The sequence below is a fragment of the Monodon monoceros genome, unplaced genomic scaffold (assembly GCF_005190385.1).
Source record: "Monodon monoceros isolate NGI ecotype Baffin Bay Population unplaced genomic scaffold, NGI_Narwhal_1 Super_Scaffold_4, whole genome shotgun sequence".
Taxonomy (NCBI): Eukaryota; Metazoa; Chordata; class Mammalia; order Artiodactyla; family Monodontidae; genus Monodon; species Monodon monoceros.
The window spans coordinates 68,932,732-68,951,976 of NW_021703781.1; the positions used below are offsets into that span (position 1 = coordinate 68,932,732).

General features: G+C 49.2%; 1 protein-coding gene across 2 annotated transcripts in view; it reads left to right on the forward strand.

The window, feature by feature from the left end:
* Positions 1–984: 984 nt before the first annotated feature.
* SLC18A2 (solute carrier family 18 member A2) overlaps positions 985–19,245 on the forward strand; it is a 38,427-nt gene continuing 20,166 nt past the window's right edge. Inside the window, exons 1-9 of one of the 2 annotated variants that reach the window (XM_029245300.1) lie at positions 985–1,129; positions 2,526–2,877; positions 10,976–11,034; positions 11,310–11,393; positions 11,708–11,800; positions 12,495–12,584; positions 12,692–12,735; positions 12,806–12,866; positions 15,412–15,507. In XM_029245300.1, the coding sequence (XP_029101133.1) occupies positions 1,009–1,129; positions 2,526–2,877; positions 10,976–11,034; positions 11,310–11,393; positions 11,708–11,800; positions 12,495–12,584; positions 12,692–12,735; positions 12,806–12,866; positions 15,412–15,507 (1,000 nt within the window). In that variant the 5' untranslated portion in view covers positions 985–1,008. The remainder of the gene's footprint in view (positions 1,130–2,525; positions 2,878–10,975; positions 11,035–11,309; positions 11,394–11,707; positions 11,801–12,494; positions 12,585–12,691; positions 12,736–12,805; positions 12,867–15,411; positions 15,508–19,245) is intronic. The other variant, XM_029245301.1, reaches the window with a different exon arrangement.

Consider the following 19,245-nt stretch of genomic DNA (forward strand, 5'->3'; position numbering starts at 1 on the left):
CATGTTCTCACGGCCAATTTCAGGAACAGGGAGGCTCAAAGAGAGCTTTAGCTCCTAATTGGGCCAGATGAAACCACTAATCCCTGACTCCTTATCTTGGCCCCTGACCCTTCACCCTGAGATCCTTGACCTCTCGGCCTGGGGCTTTTGACGTCCTCCCTCTGCGACCCATCCACTTCACCCGGGCCCGGGTTCCCAGGGCTCACGGCCAAGTGCAGGGACAGGGGTTCGGGTCTGCTTAGGACGGGGCGACCTTAGGATCCGGGCTCAGAACCTGGTCGGGCACCTGGCGGGGAAAGGAAGGCGGTGGCTACTCCGACGCAGTGACGGCGCGGGAGGGTGGAGGCCGGGGCGCCCCAGCCCCCCGCCCCCGCCGGCCCTGACGTCAGAGCCAGAGCCGGTAAACTGAGCGGCGGCCGCCGGGCGCTGGGGCGGAGACTGCGACCCGGAGCCGCCCGGACGGACGGAGCCCACGGCGGCCGGAGCAGGCAGCCGCAGACCACCTGAGGTAACGCCGACCCCGCTCCCTGCCCGCGGGGCTCGGCGCTGGGGACGGGTCGCCGCCCGGGGCGCGGGGGAGAGCGGGGCCCGGCCGAGGGCAGGGGAAGCCCCCCGAGGCGCCGCGCGCGGGGCTCCAGGGCGTCCCGGGAAACCCGGGGCGCAGGACGCACGGTGCGCAGGCGTCCCGCGGCACTTTCCGAGCGCGCAGGGGGTTAAGTGGGACCCGCGGGGGCGGCGGAGAGCCGGGCGGCGCCCAGGATCCGGCCCAGACGGCGCTCGCGGGCGTTATTAACAAGGAGCGCAGGTGCCGGTGAGAACGCGCTCGCCGAAGGTAAGCCGAGGGTGGGACGCCCGGGACCATCCGGCGCCGACCGGTGCGCGCCGCTCCCCGAGCGCCCCTTTGGCGGCCGGGCCGGGCGAAGTCTGGGGCCTGGGGTTGGGGGAGCCCCCAGCCCGGCAGAGCCCCTGACCGACCGTGCGCCGCGCCCGCAGCCGAGCCCCGGAGCCATGGCCTTGAGCGAGCTGGCACTGCTCCGCTGGCTGCAGGAGAGCCGGCACTCGCGGAAGCTCATCCTGTTCATCGTGTTCCTCGCGCTGCTGCTGGACAACATGCTGCTCACCGTCGTGGGTACGTACGGACCGGGCGCCAACCCCCACCTCCCCGGGTACCCCTTCCCAGGGCGTCCCGCTTACCCGAGCGCGGTTCGGGAAAGTTCGAGAAGACGTTTTGCAAAAATACATTCCCCAAGACTGCCTCGTCTAGGCTAGTAGCCGTGTTTGTGGCTTCGTTTTCCTGGCGGTCCGGTCAAAAAATGTGACAGGAGATAAAACCCAGAACTTATGTTTCCTCCTGATAATTTCCTGCTTCCCGTTGTCACTTTCAACGCGATTAAAAAAAAGAAATCTATTAAGGAGGAGCAAGTCCCAGGATTCAAAATAATGTTATAATAATTATTATGCTACCCGGAAAGGTGGGTCAATAATGTGGTCTGTCACCTCAAGGAACAGGTCAAAATCCTTCCCTCCATAAAAGGAAGGGACATTTAAAGGTAGTGATTCCACAGATGACTTGACATGGAGACATTACAGGACCCACATCAAGAGCAATTTTAACGGCATTGGTTTTCATCTTTTTCCTGTAATGGATTTTTGAAAAACTAAATAATTGACATCCAGTTCTCTTAATTAGCACCATTAACAGCAACAGATTTGACATGTTTTTCCTTAAAAATATCCCAATTTTTAATGAATAAAAAATGATTTTTTAAAGGGTTGTTTCCCTTCTCTCCATTTAAGGTTCTCTCTCGATGGTTTTCAGAACATCACACAGTCAGGGTTTCACTTCCAGGAATATCAGAGCTGGGGCGGGGGGCGCTCATCTGAGTTCAGTAACAAGGGCCCAAATCCTCCTTTGTCTTGAATGCTCTGTGATGCACATGCCCGAAGCTTCCAGTACATCAGTTTTTCTTTTCCTCTACGAAAGTCTCAGATCTTCCAGGTTGTATGAAGCATTGAAGCTTCCCACTCAAGTAATGGAAAGATGAAGTGGGCCTGCTGCAGAATTTCTGAATTATTACTTCCTGCAGGTTTATTCTTTTCTAAGACACCTAATGAAATTTAGATTTCTGTTTCCTTGATTCATTCACTTAAAGGTCTTTCTAGCCTCTTTCTGAGAAGTACTGGTTGACCCCAGGTCAGCACTGATTAGGCTTCAGACTGAATCTTGCTTTCCTAAAATATTCCTGTGAAGGAGCCCTGTAATGGGAAAGCCCTTGAGAACAGGGATCTCTGGGGTGGGTCAGGTCTGCACAGTAGCTGCCCTGAGAGCTCTCACAGCCTCTGGGGCTTTGTTCGCAGAGCTGAGCAACGTGAAATTGTTCAGTGTCGGCACGGAGGTCCCATTCCCGAGGCAGACATGCCACTTCTCTGGGCCTCGTTTAGCATTTGACAAGACCACGGTTTTGCTGGCTTTGGTCCCGGGCAGGGTTTCAGTGTAATCACCACTCTCCTGCTCTTGTTCTCAGTCCCCATCATCCCAAGTTACTTGTACAGCATCGAGCATGAGAAAGATGCTATAGAAATCCAGACTGCCAAGCCAGTGCTCAAAGCCTCCACCTTCGGCGGCTTCCAGAACATCTTCTCCTATTATGACAACTCCACCGTGGTCGCCGGCAATAGCACCGGCAGCCTTCAGGGGGCGCTGCTGCATGAGGCCACCACGCAGCGCACAGTGACTAACAGGTCCACTGCCCCTTCTGACTGTCCCAGTGAAGACAAAGACCTCCTGAATGAGAACGTGCAGGTCGGCCTGTTGTTTGCCTCAAAAGCCACCGTCCAGCTCCTCACCAACCCGTTCATAGGACTGTTGACCAACAGGTGGGTTATATCATTTTGGTCAAAAAGTTTGATATTTATATTGTTCCAGATCACTTCCACCTGGGATTTTGCTTCTCATTCATTGATCAGAATCTGGAAAACCAAAGCTGGGGAAAAAGCCAGTCTCCTTCGCCTTACGTTTCTGTCCTTAGTCAATCACGATTTCCCATTTGGTCTCCCTTTTCACTGCCACCATGACCATCCTTGTGGGATTGTACGTACCATGTGGCTTTCTCTTCTCTTGCACCTGTGGTCATGCACTTCCTGATAGACAGCTGAGGTGGTTTCCTTCAGGGCTGGCGTGCTCAGTGCTCGTGGGGATGGCCAGGTGGGGAACGTGGCACATGACCTGTAGTCCTGCTGCGTATACGAAACATCTCGCTGACACTGAGGTCCTAGGCAGTGTACCAGTTCTTCCCCTGCCACTTACTAAGCTGCATCCACGTGCACAAAGGGAAGAGGCTTTTTTTCTGGATGATTCAAGCTGCCCAAACTAGCTTTATATTAATCTCAATGTTCTGGAGTCTTTTGGGACCCACATTATTTTGAATAACTGTTCACATTTCCATTGCTGGTGGCCATCCAGCAAGTATTTGCTCTTCTACATCTGAGGTGGGCCAGCTCTGCCTGATATATGGGGACTCCAAGTACGGGACAGGGGGCTTGCAGAGGAGGGGAGGAGGTGTCAGCTGCAAAGAGTGGGAGCTGGTAGAGTGTGAATGGTGGTGGTGGGCCGCTATGTAACAGTGTGACCCCAAAGGCAGCAATGTGAAAAATGGGGCGGTGCCCAGAGTCCTACCTGTGAACCAGGCCTAGTAGCAAGAACCAAGACAAGGACTAGAGAAAAAAGGAGAATAAAAGAGGGGGCGGGGTGAACTGAGGAGGCCGGGGCTGGGGGGGTACCCGGCAGGGTTGAGCTATAAGAGGCCTCATGTGCTAGATGAGAGAGGAGTGGGGCTTGTTTGGGGGGCACTTGGGAACCACTAGAGGTTCCGAAGCCAAGTTGCAGAGTCAGAGAGCTGAGCGCAATTTTAAGCAGGTCAGCCCAGCACCCCCTACAGGCTGGGAGCAGGGAGGTCTGTACATTTACCAGGCTTTGGCCTTGGGAAAGGTGGAGCAGGGCTGGCTGGGCCTTCTATTAAAATATTATTAAGCATTTCAAGATGGCAACAACAGAAGCGTTAAACCAGGCAGGGGACCCTTCTCAGAGCGGGGCCCACTCTGCGGGGTGGGAGGCCTGGGGTGTTGGCAGGGGCTCAGAGAGGGGATCTGCCCTCCTCCGCACGAGCTGTCCTCTGGCACGCAGGTTGCCGGTAACGTACTCATGGGGAGTCCGAGAGAAGCACATTTTCAACTTCTGTGATTCGATTTTCCGCGCTGAGTAGGGCCACTGAATCCATTTTAACCGTCCCAGGCCACATCCAGCCTCCAGTTTGCTGTGCAGTGTTACCGGGCTGCTGCACAAAACGCTGAGCAAGTTACCGCAGGACGCTGGGCTGACTGGGAGCCCACCAAGAGGCACCGTCATCACGGCGACGTTCGGCAGCTCCTCTGCTCTTCAGGAGGAAAATCAGACAGACCTTCATAGTTACAGGGTTTTCTTTCTTTTCTCAAGCCTAAGAGCGCTTCTTAAAATGCATCTGGTATAATTACAGGAAACAGCTCAGGGTTTTGTATTCTGAGAAAGCAAACAGCTCAGATCCTATATTGGGAAAATTGAGGACATTGTTGTCATGACGCCTTGCCAGTCACTTGGACGTGAATGTCACTAACTGCACCGTGTAATACTTAGAAACTCGGCTGAACTGATGTGAGTGTTCCAATCTTCCAAACGCAGGTGGCAAATGAAAAGCTTACAGAAACATCCCATTCTTGTTTTTAATGCTTCGCTTATGCTACCGGGCAGCAGCTTGTTTAAAACCAGTGAGACCTTTCCCCTAGTAAATACTCCAAATGCTTTGACATTGCAGCCACCTAAGGCTCACGTTTGGGGCTCCCAAAAGATTATCTGCCAAGAGAAAACTAATTTCCTTTAGTGACCTGTGAGATTTAGTCTATTGGTATGGTGCGTAATCCACTTTGGAACTTATTGAGGGCAAAATTTTAATCCCTAGCTGATTTCTCCCAGCTCTCCAGCAAATTTCAAAATAATCTTCATCTTCTAGCACTGCCTTGTAATGTGGAAATGCAAACAAGTTTTAACATTGATGTAGGACAACAAACTCTGTTGTCCCTCCAAAATGATCATGATAAGTAATTTTTTTCTAATATTTTCCAAGCCCAGTAGATATGAATTTGGGGACTGTCAGCATTTCTGGGCACTCCACGGCTGTGCTCAGAGAAGTGATAAATACATTTCCCTCTACAGACTCTTCCTTTGTGAGCCATTGCAAATAGCCTTCTGATGTAATTTGTGCCAGTCACATCCGCAATTACCAACAAGACGTGTGACTCACATTTTCAGTGTTGTAAAGAAGTGAGTTTACAATAGCATTTTACACTTGGTTAATATGTTTCTAGTTAAGGAGTAGTTAAAACATGAAGCCTCAGATCTTGAGGAGACTTTAGCAAAAGCTTTTGGGTCCGTCTTGGTATTAATTAATTTTTTTTTTTAAAGAAGGTGTTGGGGGTAGGAGTTTATTAATTTATTTATTTTTGCTGTGTTGCGTCTTCATTTCTGTGCGGGGGCTTTCTCTAGTTGTGGCAAGCGGGGGCCACTCTTCATCGCGGTGCGTGGGCCTCTCACTATTGCCGCCTCTCTTGTTGCGGAGCACGGGCTCCAGATGCGCAGGCTCAGTAGCTGTGGCTCAAGGGCCTAGTTGCTCCGCGGCATGTGGGATCCTCCCAGACCAGAGCTCGAACCCGTGTCCCCTGCATTAGCAGGCAGATTCTCAACCACTGCGCCACCAGGGAAGCCCCTGTCTTAGTATATTATAGGCAAAAGGGTTTGCTACTCAGGAGGAGAAAGCATTTGTCCAGACTCTCTGGCCAATGGCTTCCTTCCTTCCTGTTCTTTCCATCTGCTTACTGTTACACAGTTTGTACCTTTGGCTACGAAATATAAACAATGCAGGTCAAAATCTGCTTTTTTTTGCATCTACTCGGGCTCTCCCTTGTGTGCCAGGCTGAATGAGGGAAGGTCCAAACAGTAAGTTGTTGGGTGCTATTTTTATCCAATGGGAGGGAGTTTAGGAAAAATCAGCCTGATTTTTGGGACATGGATCCTCCCTCACCTCCCTGGCCCTAGAAAAATATCTTTTTCCAGCCCGTGATGTGAGCTGGTCCAACTTCCCACTGTCTCTGCAGCGCTTCTGATAGTGGGGAAAAGAAAGGCCTCCTGCATCCCCAGAGATGTGAGGGGAGCTCCATAGAGACAGGCTGGTTGGAGCCGCTCCTTTCTGAAGCTTCTTGCCGTAAGTGGGACTCACTCTGAAATGAGACACCCAACATCACACAGGTCATAATCCGAACCCCCATGTTACAACCTGGGGCCCCATAATTTATGGTCACGATGCTGCTGAGTGAGTGGCTTTGTGGTGACACAGGACGCAGGCTGCCTGTCTTTTAAATATTGGATAAGATCTCATGCCAAACCCTGAAAATAAAAAATGACAATTCTTGGGAAGCATTTAAATGCTCATTTGGCTGTTAATATGATACAAGTAATTCCTGTTTCATTGACTCTTTGGGAACTATATTTTTACTGAATAAGATGTGACCAGATAGGGAGCAAAGGACCTTTAGATTTTGTCGAGTGTGGTGATCACACGTCCGGTAACGCACTTTCCAAAGCCTGTGGGTGCCTTGCTTGGTCTGATTGCCATCTTTGAGGCTTGTGTGACTTATTTTATAATTCCAGTCTAAGTATTCATTTCATGATTGCAGTTGTGAGTAAAAGGGGGTAGAAGGACTTATACTAGCAACACCTGTTGTCTTTTGGCCTGGCAAGTGGAGTTTAGACATACACACATAAAAGGAATGTTCCAGGCTGGTAAACAATGTGAAAACCACCTTTACATTTCTCTCTTCTGTAAGTCAGGTTAAGAACGAGGCATCATGGCGTTCACTTGCTTAACGTAAGGCTTACATAGTAGTTGCATCTTTAGACCCAGGATATTCCAAAGGAACCCGGCAGCTTGGGAAAGGGTTAACAGGGGTGGGGATGGTTCCCTCCCCGGCTCGTCATTGTGTTAGTGGCCTGCTTTTTATCAAGCCAGCGTCAGTGACTTAATTTATTTCCATAGTTACCTAGTATATTTGAAAGCCAGTTATTTTTCCTCACAAATCTTAGCTAACGTCTGAAAGACAGGGAGAAAGCCGCAGGGCATGAAATCTCTACAAAATCTACTGTGGGTTTTTTTTTTTTCCCCTTTAGCTTTAGGCAACTGGTCTGAAGTGGGCTTTGTAGGAATAAGCAGTGACCTTTTCAAAAAGCTCCTCCATGGACAGGGAAACCAGCTCTGCTGGAAAGGGATCTCCCATCCTCGATGTCATTAGGGTGGTGGAGACGGTGTGACAGCGTCTTTGCTTCAAAATCAGAAGAAGCTGGCCGTGGAATTGGGTACTTCTCATGGGAGCAAAGCCCTCGCGTGACCTGTGCGCCGGTGAACACCCTGGAGAATAAGAAATCCAAGGCTCGCGTAATTCCCCACACACATCTGATAGCTGAAAAAGACAGACCCAGGGGCTAAACCTAAGAATTTTGTTTTATTTATGCAATGGTTGACCACAAGCTTCCTAGTATATCCTAGCAAACGTAAAATACCTTTCCATTTACTGCTGCTCATCTTTTAGGAGTATGTTGAGGTAATCGAAATGGGAGATGTCACCTCTTGTCTCATCTGGTGACAGTTTGTACCCTTCCCTGTCCCCTGTTCTGTGTCCTTGCTTTTGTCACTTACCACAGCAGAGGGAACCCAGGTCTTAGCAAGCCTGGGAAGAGAGCTTACACTAATCTCTGTGGTAAAGACAAACTAGTTAGGAGCATTAGAGGATAAGTACTGATTGCCAGTGACAATTTAGAGACATAGTGGGGTTTCTCTGCTGACTGGGTAGGGATATGTAATGAATATAACTTTTATTGCTTTGCACTTTTTTCTAGGAGTCAAATATATGATTTTTATTTTTATTCAACTGGATTAACTGCTCCCTGATGCTCTGTGAAGATGACTGTGGGCCAGGATGACTCACGAGGGGGTGATAAAGGGATATGTGGTTAAAGGTTTGCTACATCAGACGTGGCTCTGCTTAGTAGCACTTTACTTGAGATGGCGTTGAGTTGGGACAAGAGGCCGAATCAGACATTTATGACTAATGTCAGTTGGGGTTCTGTCCATTTAGGAGACATTGTGGGGAAGGAGAAAGGACAGTGGCGATCTGCCCATCACTCAGTGACCCTGGGGCCTTGAGCAAGTCTCCTGAGGTCGGTGTTCAGGGGACCAGGAGAGGCTGAGGGTGGAGAACCAGGAGCTGGCCCTCGGGCCACACTGGCCGTGGGGCTGAGCTCCAGGGAAGGGCGCTGCCCAGCACTTTCCACTGGGCAGCCCTGCCAGCGGCTTGGCTGATGGTGAAGGCATAGGGCACATGTGTCTGGTAACAAGCAGGAAGCAGCGGGAGCCCGGTGGCATCAGAAGCGATTGGCTTGCTTCACCTCTGAACCTCGGCTTTCTCACCCATGTTGGGGGTTTGGACTGGCCAGCCTTTGAATTTCCTTCTAGCTTTGCCGGTTGGTTATTCTATTCATGCTTTATTAAAATCCCAAAGGAATTAAAAGACAAAACAGTAGCTACAGCATTTTTAAAGAAAACACAGCACCTGGCCTTGGTAAAAAGAACCTTCCGTAAGCACACAGCCCTGTGGGTACAGAGCCACCTGGTTTCAAAAGATACTGTGGGCCCTGGGTTCCACTCAACCTGTGTGAACCTCTGCTCCTGTGACTGGTGTCCCCACCAAAGTGTATGCTAGCAGGCCCTGCCACACCTTAGACACACGAGATATGCCCATTGCCCTGAATTTGGGGCAGCTCCCCAAGCCTCAATGTGGCCATCTGAAAATAGGGATAAAGCCAGCTACCTCACGGAATTGTGGTGAGAATCACAGGTGACCCTTATAGTCTCTGGGAGTGCTGGAGCCTCCTGGTAAGAAGGAGCCCTCCTCAGCTGTGTCCTGCCAGGTGACCTTGGCCAGTGGCTGGGCTGTAGACTGGACATAACATTGCTGGTTTTCCGATAGCTTTGACATATGTATGGTTTTCCAAGTAGGATGTTGAAAGGGATGAGAAGCCTGTGTTTATTCCAGGGCGGTCGTATGTCAATTCTTCCCCCAGACACGCAATAGTTGCTGAGAAAATAAACTGCCTGTGAGTTCTCTCAGTTTCCTGGAAGTTTCCTTCACAGTATCCAGCAGTGCCATGTTGGACCTGGTGTTGTGAACGGCTTTCTTTTCCTACGTGAATAAGAGCACAGAGCAGTCAGCTCGGTGTTAGTTGAGACAGGAGAAGCTGTCATTTGATGGCATCTGAACTGCAGTTCAGGCCTCTGGTATCTTTCCTAGTTCACAGGATTGGCTTCAAGCCCTGCTTTGTGAATTACAAGCTCATTTCAGGTCACAGTAGAGGAATCTTTGCCTGGGTTTGTGGGAGGGCGACTGCCTGAGAATGCTATGATTTTGTGGTGCTGTTTGGTTTCCGGATGCACATGAAGCAGTTAAAAAACTTTGTAAGTGTGCCCAGGACTTTTAGAAGGGTTCTACTTAAAGCCACGTATGCGTTTTGGCATATACCTGAGGAGATAGTAAAATCTGCAAGGAAAAGTCCTGGACTGGATTGAATGGCCCTGAGTGAAATTAGCCCTAGGACATTAGACAAGTCATTTTTTTGTACCTCAATTTCCTCATCTGTAAAATGGGGAGGTGGTCGTCTGCCCTTATCAGATCATTGAGCTCGTGTGTAAGCGCTTGGAGAATGGAGTGTAACCTTAAGGTGAAGGTATTGTGTTATGATTTTTTTGTTCAAGCCTGGAATAGAAGAGCCCTCCCAGGCTGTTTGACTGGGACTCGGGGTTTCTGTTCCTCATATGGTTTCTCTCCAGGATCTGGAGGGTCCAGGGCTGGAGGGAGATGAGGCCTGGAGATGCTCAGGGCTGTTCTGGGCTGACACAGGTCTCCTTTAGGGCAGTAGCTCAGCCAGTGCTGGCCCCTTCAGGCCAGGTGGTGGGAGGGAAAGAGGCTGCCTTCACTCTCATGCCCTGTCCATACGGCGGGGACCAACCTGCTTGCTTAATCTGCAGAAACAGGAGGAAAAAAGGAAGAGAATGAGGGAGGAAACAAAATTTCTGAGGCACTTTTTCTGTTCTGGATGCCCTGGTAGCAGTTTAACATCCATATCTCATTTCATACCCACTCCAGCTTTGGGAGGTGGGTGGTGGTCTTTCTGCGGGGCCGAGGGGAGATTTGCCTGGGTTAAATGGCAGGGCCAGGTGTCCAGGCAGGGGTGTGATGCCAGGAGGCCAAGGTCTCCCCATCTCCCTTGTCCGCCTGGTAGCAGAGCCCTGTACAGACAGTGGTCTTACAGAGCAAATAGGATGTTGAATTTTTGCACAGAAAACAAGGTCTGTCTTTCTCAGCTGGCTTCATTGGGGTCAACGTGAAGACAGATCTGAAAATTTCCTTGCTTCCTAATGCCTCTTAGATGTAGTGCCATTGCATCTGCTGCCCGTTGAATCGCTTGATGACCTTTTACTAGAGTCATTTGATTGCAGCTGTCCCTTTGGGGAAGCTCTAGCAAAGACTATAATTAAAGAAATTTTTACAAAATGATGGAAACGGGCTGTGTATTTGAACGTGTTCTGGGTTACTTGCCAATATTTTATTAACATTTATTCCAGAGAAATTTCAGAGTGGCAATCTGTAAATGTATTCACGTTCCAAGACAGTCAAACACAGAAAGGTCATATAGGAAGCACCAACTATATGAATTTTTAGAAAAGTTGACCAAACACTTATCCACCTGATCCCAAAGGGTAAGCAGGAGAGACTCAATATAAAGGCTTACACAAATACGAAGCAGTCACCAGGTTTTCATTGTGGTTCTGTTTTGCAGGATCGGCTATCCAATTCCAATGTTCACGGGATTCTGCATCATGTTTATCTCAACAGTTAGTAAGTGTCTGACGTTTGCCTTCTGAGTGTGGGTCACCGGGTGGGCTCTGACCACCACCAGCTGGGAGTTGAGAACACAGCTGGGGGTGGGGGTGGGGGGGTGTTTTGGCCACAACTGCAGAAAGAAGTTGATAGGAGAAGTCTTCAGGGAGCAAAAGCACAGTGTGGTTAACATGGAAATACCCCATCGGGTTAAGGGAGGTCCCTGTTTGAGCCGATCTGGTCGCGGCACCAGCGGGTCTACAGTGACTGTGGCCTGGCCCCTCTTCCCGCAGTGTTCGCCTTCTCCCGCAGTTACGCCTTCCTGCTGATCGCCAGGTCCCTGCAGGGCATCGGTTCCTCCTGCTCTTCTGTGGCTGGTAGGTGTGGAAACGCCTAAGTCAGTGCCCCGGGGCTTCCATCTGTCGGAGGGGCCACCGTCATTGCCCAGGCTGGTGGCCCTTTACAGAATGAGTTGGAATAATTCAGGGAATATAGGTATTGGTGGTGGTGGTTGGTGGTTGGTTCTCAGAGAAGGTACCACCTTCTTGTTGGGTGCTGCTTGGCCTTATGTTCTGTTGGTCTGGCAGGTGTGGGGAGACAACAGTCTGGGCTGGGGGTGGGGGAGGGTGAGTCATGATGGTTATTCTGTTGCTCTCAGAGCTTGGCTGTCACTGTTTCTTTTCCTGTTTAGGGATGGGCATGCTGGCCAGCGTGTACACAGATGACGAGGAGAGAGGCAATGCCATGGGGATTGCCCTGGGAGGCCTGGCCATGGGGGTCTTAGGTGGGTGAGGGCCACTGTGGGGGCCACCTGGGGGGAGGGGCCTATCTGGCATTGGACAGTGAGCCCCCTTTCACACTAGTGTCCACTGTTTCTTCCCTAATTTCATGGAGCCTTTGAAAAATGGTGGGAAGGGTCCTGACCTGGGAGGACCTGGACTCCCCAGACCTCCCTCCTGGGCCCAGGTATAAACCCAAGCTTTGAACAGGATGGTCTGCCAAGGCCCCTCCTCTTGAACATTCTCTGAGTTACCACCCACCTGAGGACCTTCCTACTTTCTGAGCCTGCCTCCTCCACCTGCCCTGGCTGAGCTCCCGGACCAGGTGCAAACACCTTCCCTGAGAGATCCAGGTCCTCTCTGTTTTCCGTTACTTTCCTGGCCTTCATCTGGAGCCCACAGTCCCTGTCTGTGCTGCTGTGAAGTCTTCACTAGTCCATTTTCCTGTGCACTTCCGTTGCCTGGGTCTTATTTCCTCTGACCTTTACTTTGGGAGTGATTCCATGTCTCAGGTGTGAAACCCCTTGGAGGAAGTTGCCAGGGCAACTTAACAGTCCTGAACAGAATGTAGGGTGGCCACCCCACACAGTGTTTGGAACAAAGTAGAGGGAGAAACGCAAGAAACGCAAGATGGTTCTAGACCAGGGGGCGGTCATCAGTCCCGGGCCCGGCCCTGGCCCTTCTCCCTCTTCCTTGCAGTGGGCCCCCCCTTTGGGAGTGTGCTGTACGAGTTTGTGGGGAAGACAGCTCCGTTCCTGCTGCTGGCTGCCCTGGTGCTCTTGGACGGAGGTGAGTGAGTCCACGTGGACCCCTTGGCCGTGACCTTGGGGGCCCTGAGCTTGGCACCCCTGTGGGCAGGTGCTGGGGGCCACACCTCTTCTTTTTTTCTCCTGTAGCTATTCAGCTCTTCGTGCTCCAGCCATCCCGGGTGCAGCCAGAGGTGAGCGGCGGGGCAAGGCGGGTGCTGTGGTGGCCGCGTGGCCTCTTCTAACCCCTGTTGTCCCTGACAGAGCCAGAAGGGGACGCCGCTAACCACCCTGCTGAAGGACCCGTACATCCTCATCGCCGCAGGTGGGGCTCCCCCAGCACCCCTGGTTCTTCCCAGCCAGGCGGTGGGGGTGGGCGGTGAGGACCAGCGTTCATTTTGCTGCTGGAAACGTTGGGCTGTAGAAAAACACAAAAGGCACAAAGAGGTTACACGTCAGAAGAAATGGTTTTTTCTGTCATTAACTTCTGACACAGCCAGGCTCCTTTGTTGTTTTTCATCTGGGGCAGAGATGCCTGAGTCACAGAGACGCCCTCCAAGAGGATTGTTTTGGGCCAAACTTGCTCACTGTGTTTGTGTCAGAGGCTGTTGTCGTTTGGCCTTGAACTTCTGGAATGGGTCCATGGCCTCCCTGCCGGTGCCTTAGGGGGGTGCTCTGATTCACCTTGGCATCTGTGAATAGAGACTGACAGCAGGGCCCCAGAGGGCCAAAGGGTGCCTCTCTTTCTGCAGAGGGCATCCTGCACAGCGGCGGACAGGTGGCTGGAAGACACCTTTGGGTTCTTGGCCGAGATGGGCTCAAAGGACGCCCTGGGGTTCTGTGGCTCTTGGGGAGGATAATGGGCTGCATCCATCCAAGCAGCTGACCTCCCAAGAGCACCCCAGTGACACAGGCCTGGAGCTGCCTCGTGAGGGACTAGCCTTATGCGGCCTGGGCCTGGACACAGTGGTCAGCAGTGACCCTCGGCATCAGGCCGGAGAGAGCATCCATGCAGTGTGGCCTCAGGCCCGGTCAGGGTTCCCTCCGGGTAGGGGTAGGTGTGTCTAAGCAGCAGTCACAGACACTAGGGCTGGGGGGAGCCTGGGTGAAGTGAGGCACGCCCCACCTGAGGGCATTCAGATTCAGCCGCTTTCAAAACCCCAGGCTGCTTTTGTTAAGGTGTGTACTGCTGGGTTTGGCCCCGGCAACACATAAGAGGCCTTGGTCTAGACCTTGTCTGTCATGCCTGTTGACCAAAGGGTTATAAGCCTGGTGTGGCGACCTCCTCATGCAGGGGGACCTCACTGTGTCCCCAGCAAGACACAGGGAACATTCCAGAGCTGAGATTCCCCTGGAGCCCTGGCTGTCCGAACTGGGGGGTGAGGACATGTGTGGTGAAAGATGGGGGCCCAGAGATGCGAGTCCCTGCACCTTGGGGCACACGTGTGGGCGGGCTGTGCTGCCTAGGCCCTCACTGTCTCACCCCTACCCACCCTTGGAGGAAATCCAGAAATCCAGCCGGCACTCAGGGTCAGGCTGTCGGCAGGTCCGGGCAGCCTGGATGGTGGAGTGTGGGGTGGAGCTGGGGGGCAGGCGGTGTCTCGTTTGTACCGCTGGGGTTTAGTTTACAGAGGCAACTGAGTGACGAGATGACATGGAGAGATTAATACCACCAAAGGATGATTTTATTACTTATGTTTCTGGAGAAAAGGGGGCATGCCACGTCACTCAGGGCCACATGGGGAGGCACCAGGTTTGGTCAGGAGGCAGAAAGGGGCGAGGGGAAGACCCAGGCCAGAACCTAGGTGTTTGCATGAGAAAGTGGATTTTCCATGGGAAAGGTAGGGGAGGGTAAGCAGTTTAGGGTTGGCTAGTTTAAATAACTCCAGTCTGGGTGCTCTCCCCAGTTGCCTGGGTGGATTTAGGGCAGGAGATACTGGTGAGGTGGGTGAGAGTTAGATAAAGCAGGGACTCAGAGTATGGGTTCCGGATCACAGGGGAGACTTGAACAACTCTGGTTGTTAGTTTGGCCCTGTAATTAACGTCAAATAGACAAATACAGAATTTAAGAAAACACGGAATAGGTGGGTGAGGGGAGTCCAGCCATTTCAGCATCATTTTTATGTTCTGTCTTTAAATGCTACAAAGAATGAAAAAATCTTTCATCGTATGTAAACACCTTAATTATGATTGCGCAATGTTCTTTGAATCAGGAGTCTAGCGAATTAGAGGTTCCACGGGGCACAGCACAGGAAGCTCTCAGAACAATGGGGACAGCAATTTGATTTTTCCAGGTGGTTCTACATTTACAAAGGGTTCTGGTTAACACAGTGATAATGGATATTTGCATGGATACCCTATAGGTACAGCTGATTTTAAAAAAATCCCTCAACAGCATATTTGCACTGAATGCACTTGAGTTTTGGGCAACTAAGGGCATCGTTAGAAATATCTGTGTTTGTTATACAGTGAAACATGGGTGTAGGAGCCTCAGGCTGCCTGAGTCTGTGTATGGTCGGCCTGAGCTGCTGAGTTGCCTCAAGCAAGTTACTTCATTAATAACTTGGAACTCCATTTCTTCATTAATAAATTGGGAAGGTTAAACCTAGTGATCACTAAGCCTCCCTCCACTTCCACACTTTATGACTCTGGGATTCTAGTTGTTTTAAGTAATAATAATAATTTCAAAAGCAACACTCCCCACTATCCCTTTGACCTGTTATTTGTCTTTTTCTTACAAAAGTAGACGTTCTGGGTATCAGAGCTGATTGTTCTGGCTGTGGACACAGGGGATTTAACTGTGTTTGGAAATGGTAGGGGACACTTGAGACCCAAAACACAAGGACACTAACCTTCTTCCTCCCTTTAAGGATCCATCTGCTTTGCAAACATGGGGATTGCCATGCTGGAGCCAGCCCTGCCCATCTGGATGATGGAGACCATGTGTTCCCACAAGTGGCAGCTGGGTAAGACTGGGCCGCGAGTTTCTGGCTCTAGAATTTTTGTCCCCAGGTTGGGTCTCATTATTGTAGTCCTGAGCTGCCGGTAGCAGGATGATAAAGTGATTGTCTCTGTTTGTCACTTAATGGGGTCAGTGCTTAGGTTAGCAATGAGCTTTGGGGTTTGTTTTGGCTCCAGTTTTTGTATCACCCCTGATAGAGGCATAATTAATATCAAGGCATCAGACCTGGGCAGAAATGAGAGATGAAAAATACATTCAGCATTTCCTCACACTTCTGAACTGGACAAGTTATATTAAATATATGTGGACAGTAATAACATTTATGGGAAAGGGAACAACAAACGTAGTTTTATTTTTTTTAATTGAAGTGTAGTTGATTTACAGTGTTACGTTAGTTTCTGGTGTACAGCAAAGTGATTCAGTTATACATACATATACGTATTCTTTTTCGTATTCTTTTCCATTATGGTTTATTATAGGATATGGAATATAGTTCCCTGTGCTACACAGTAGGACCTTGTTGTTTATCTATTTTATATATAGTAGTTTGTATCTGCTAATCCCAAACTCCTAATTTATCCCTCTCCCCACCTTCCCTGTTTGGTAACCATAGGTTTATCTTCTATGTGTGTGAGTCTGTTTCCTAAATAAGTTCATTTGTGTCATATTTTAGATTCTACATATAAGTGGTAACACATGCTATTTGTTTTTCTCTGTCTGACTTACTTCACTAAGTATGATAATCTCTAGGTCGGTCTGTGTTGCTGCAAATGGCATTGTTTCATTCTTTTTAATGGCTGAGTAGTATTCCATTGTGTATATGTACCACATCTTCTTTATCCATTACAAACTGTTTTTAAGAGGATGAATTTTTGAAAGTATTTTTTATTTAGAAAGTAATTCATGCTTATTGTTAAAAAATCAAAGTACAGGGACTGAGGAAGTAAAAATTGTAAAAATCTCATATTCATCTTTCCCCCTCTCCCAGCCCAGTCCTCTGTGACATTCATTGTTAATAGTTCTGTGTGTCTGTTCCTCGATTGTTCTGCATTGATCACCATCTTTGTGAAATGCCTGAAAACCCAACCCATGTGGAATCTTGCCATTTACACACCGTGTGACCTCTTGTTTTTCTGTGTTTCTGTGTCAAAATGGGTAGATTTACTTTTCACAATTAATTAAATTTTAATTGTTTATCAAAGTTACACATGTACACAATTTTTAAGTTAAATATGTTATAAAAATCATAATGAAAAAACAGCAGTCTTTGCCCCATGCCTCATCTCCAAATCTCTTCCTCAGATTTGATCACCTTCAACTCTTTTAGTTGTTTCTTCTGCTAATTTCCTTTATGTCTCTAAATAATGTGTACGCTCCTATTTTTTGATTTTCCAGTTTCTGACATTGTCCGCCAGCTTCCTAACACAGTAGATGAGGATTTAATGCCATTATTGCTTTACCTGAAAATATCAACCAACCAACTCACATGTTTCCTCACCTTCTGTTCTCCTGAAACAATTGTATTACAGGTTTGGTTAGATTGGCATTCAGCATTGACGTTATTGTGAATATGTAAATATTATTCAAAGGCGAGCTCTGTAGGGTTCTGTGATTATTTTCTTTTTTACAAACTCTCTGTTTTTCCTGGAGCTAGTAATTATGGTGTCTTTCTATTTTCTTAGTTTTCTGTGTAGCATTTATGAATATATCCCTCACACTCTTTTGCAGAGATGAAAGACCCTCTAAATATGGACAAGTACCTCCACAGACCTAACCTTTCTGTGTTTTTGCTTGTTAGTGGACATCTGTCCCACATCATTCTGACTTCCTGCTCCAGTCTAGAGTTGTTCCCTAGGCCATCCAGAGATTTTCCTCTTCTAATATCTGGGCGTCTTCTTTGCCTCTCTTCTGTTTCCTGTATCCTCCTCTCCTGTATTCCTCTCTTTTGGTTTACTTTCTCATTATGCTGGAACCCGTCCTCCAGCAGCTTCCTGAGAGGGGGGGCACGGCAGGTAAAGTTCTCTGGGGTCCTGCTTATCAGCAGCATCTTTATGCTTACCTCAACTTTATCCTGAGTTTGGTTGACTTAGTCTGTTTGGGTGTATAATTCTTGGTTGGGAATCCTTTTCCTTCAGAGTCTTGAGGCCAGGGTTGCTGTTGTCTTCGGGCACGCAGGGTTGCTGTTGAGGAGGCCAGTGTCCTCATTCCCCATCTTCTGTAGGAGCTCGAAGGATCTTCTCTTCCTCTCTAGGTTATGAGCATCCACGATGCTGATTTGCAGGGAGTCTTTTCCTCCACTGTGCTGGGCACTTGCTTGTTCAGCCTCTTCATTTGGGAAATCCCTTCTTTCAGTTCCGGGAAACCTTTTTGTATGATTTCTTTAATCCCTCCCCCTCTTCCATTTTCTTTCTTCTCTTTTCTGCTACTCAGGTTGGTTGGATGTTGGGACCTCTATGTTTTACACTTTTAATTTCTTATTTTGCCTTCCCTTATTTCCATTGATTTCTTCATCCTCCTCTAAACTCTATTGAACTTTTACAGTTGGTGGCATCGTATCACGGTTTTGAAGAGCCCTTTCCCATTTACCCTAAGTGGTTTTGTGTATGTGTGGGGCGGTGGAGGGATGTTGAAATGACACCCTTTACCATTCAGTAGGAGGACTTCTCTTCACCTCCCATTTCAGCCTCTTGTGACATCCCTGATCTCCATGCTGCCTGGGGTCCCTGAACCTTTTCAGTTCAGTTTCTCTAAAGAAACCTTCTCCTGCTAGGTGAACCACTGAGGGCTGGGGGGTCCAACCGCCCTCTTTCTGGTTGACAGCCTCCGCCCTCAGCCTTATGTTCACAGTACCTGGACCCTTCAGTTCCTTAATTTTTTGGGTTCTGAGGCACAGAGGTCTTGCTGCTTCTGGCCGCTCCGTGAGGGAAGCGGAAGGAACAGGAAGGTTCCAGTGCTCTGGGCTGTGTCCCTCTCTGCTCTCCCTCCCCTTGCTCCTCCCTCTCGTTGCTTTTTCCCCTTTCATTTTGCCTCTCCTTGGGCAGACAGGGGGAGGGTCTATAGTTTTCTTTTATTCCTTTACTAAAATTTAAATGGAATTTAGAGTGGGAATAGAGAACAGCTCGTAGATTCAGTCTGCCCTGTTTAACTGGAAAGCCATCATTCCTTCTGCTCTGATTGCCTTTTCTTCCATGTTAAGGTTATACCATACCTTTGGTATATACCATATACCATTTTCTACCAGTCCTTATTGCTGGACAGACATCTAGGTCCATTCCAGTTTTGCCATCAGAAACCATACTGCAGTGAAATATCCTTTCCACGTGTTCTGCGCATGTTTGGAAGTACATATATCTGTAGGGCAAATTCCTAAACTTAAACTGGCATTTTGATATTTGGTAGCATTGCATTAACACGGGTATTATCAATCTTTTCCAATCGAGTGTGTGAGAAAGGGGGTCTCATTTTTTTTTACATCTTTATTGGGGTATAATTGCTTTACAATGGTGTGTTAGTTTCTGCTTTACAACAAAGTGAATCAGTTATACATATACATATGTTCCCATGTCTCTTCCCTCTTGCGTCTCCCTCCCTCCCACCCTCCCTATCCCACCCCTCAAGGTGGTCAAAAACCACCAAGCTGATCTCCCTGTGCCATGTGGCTGCTTCCCACTAGCTATCTGTTTTACGTTTGGTAGTGTATATATGTCCATGCCACTCTCTCACTTTGTCACAGCTTACCCTT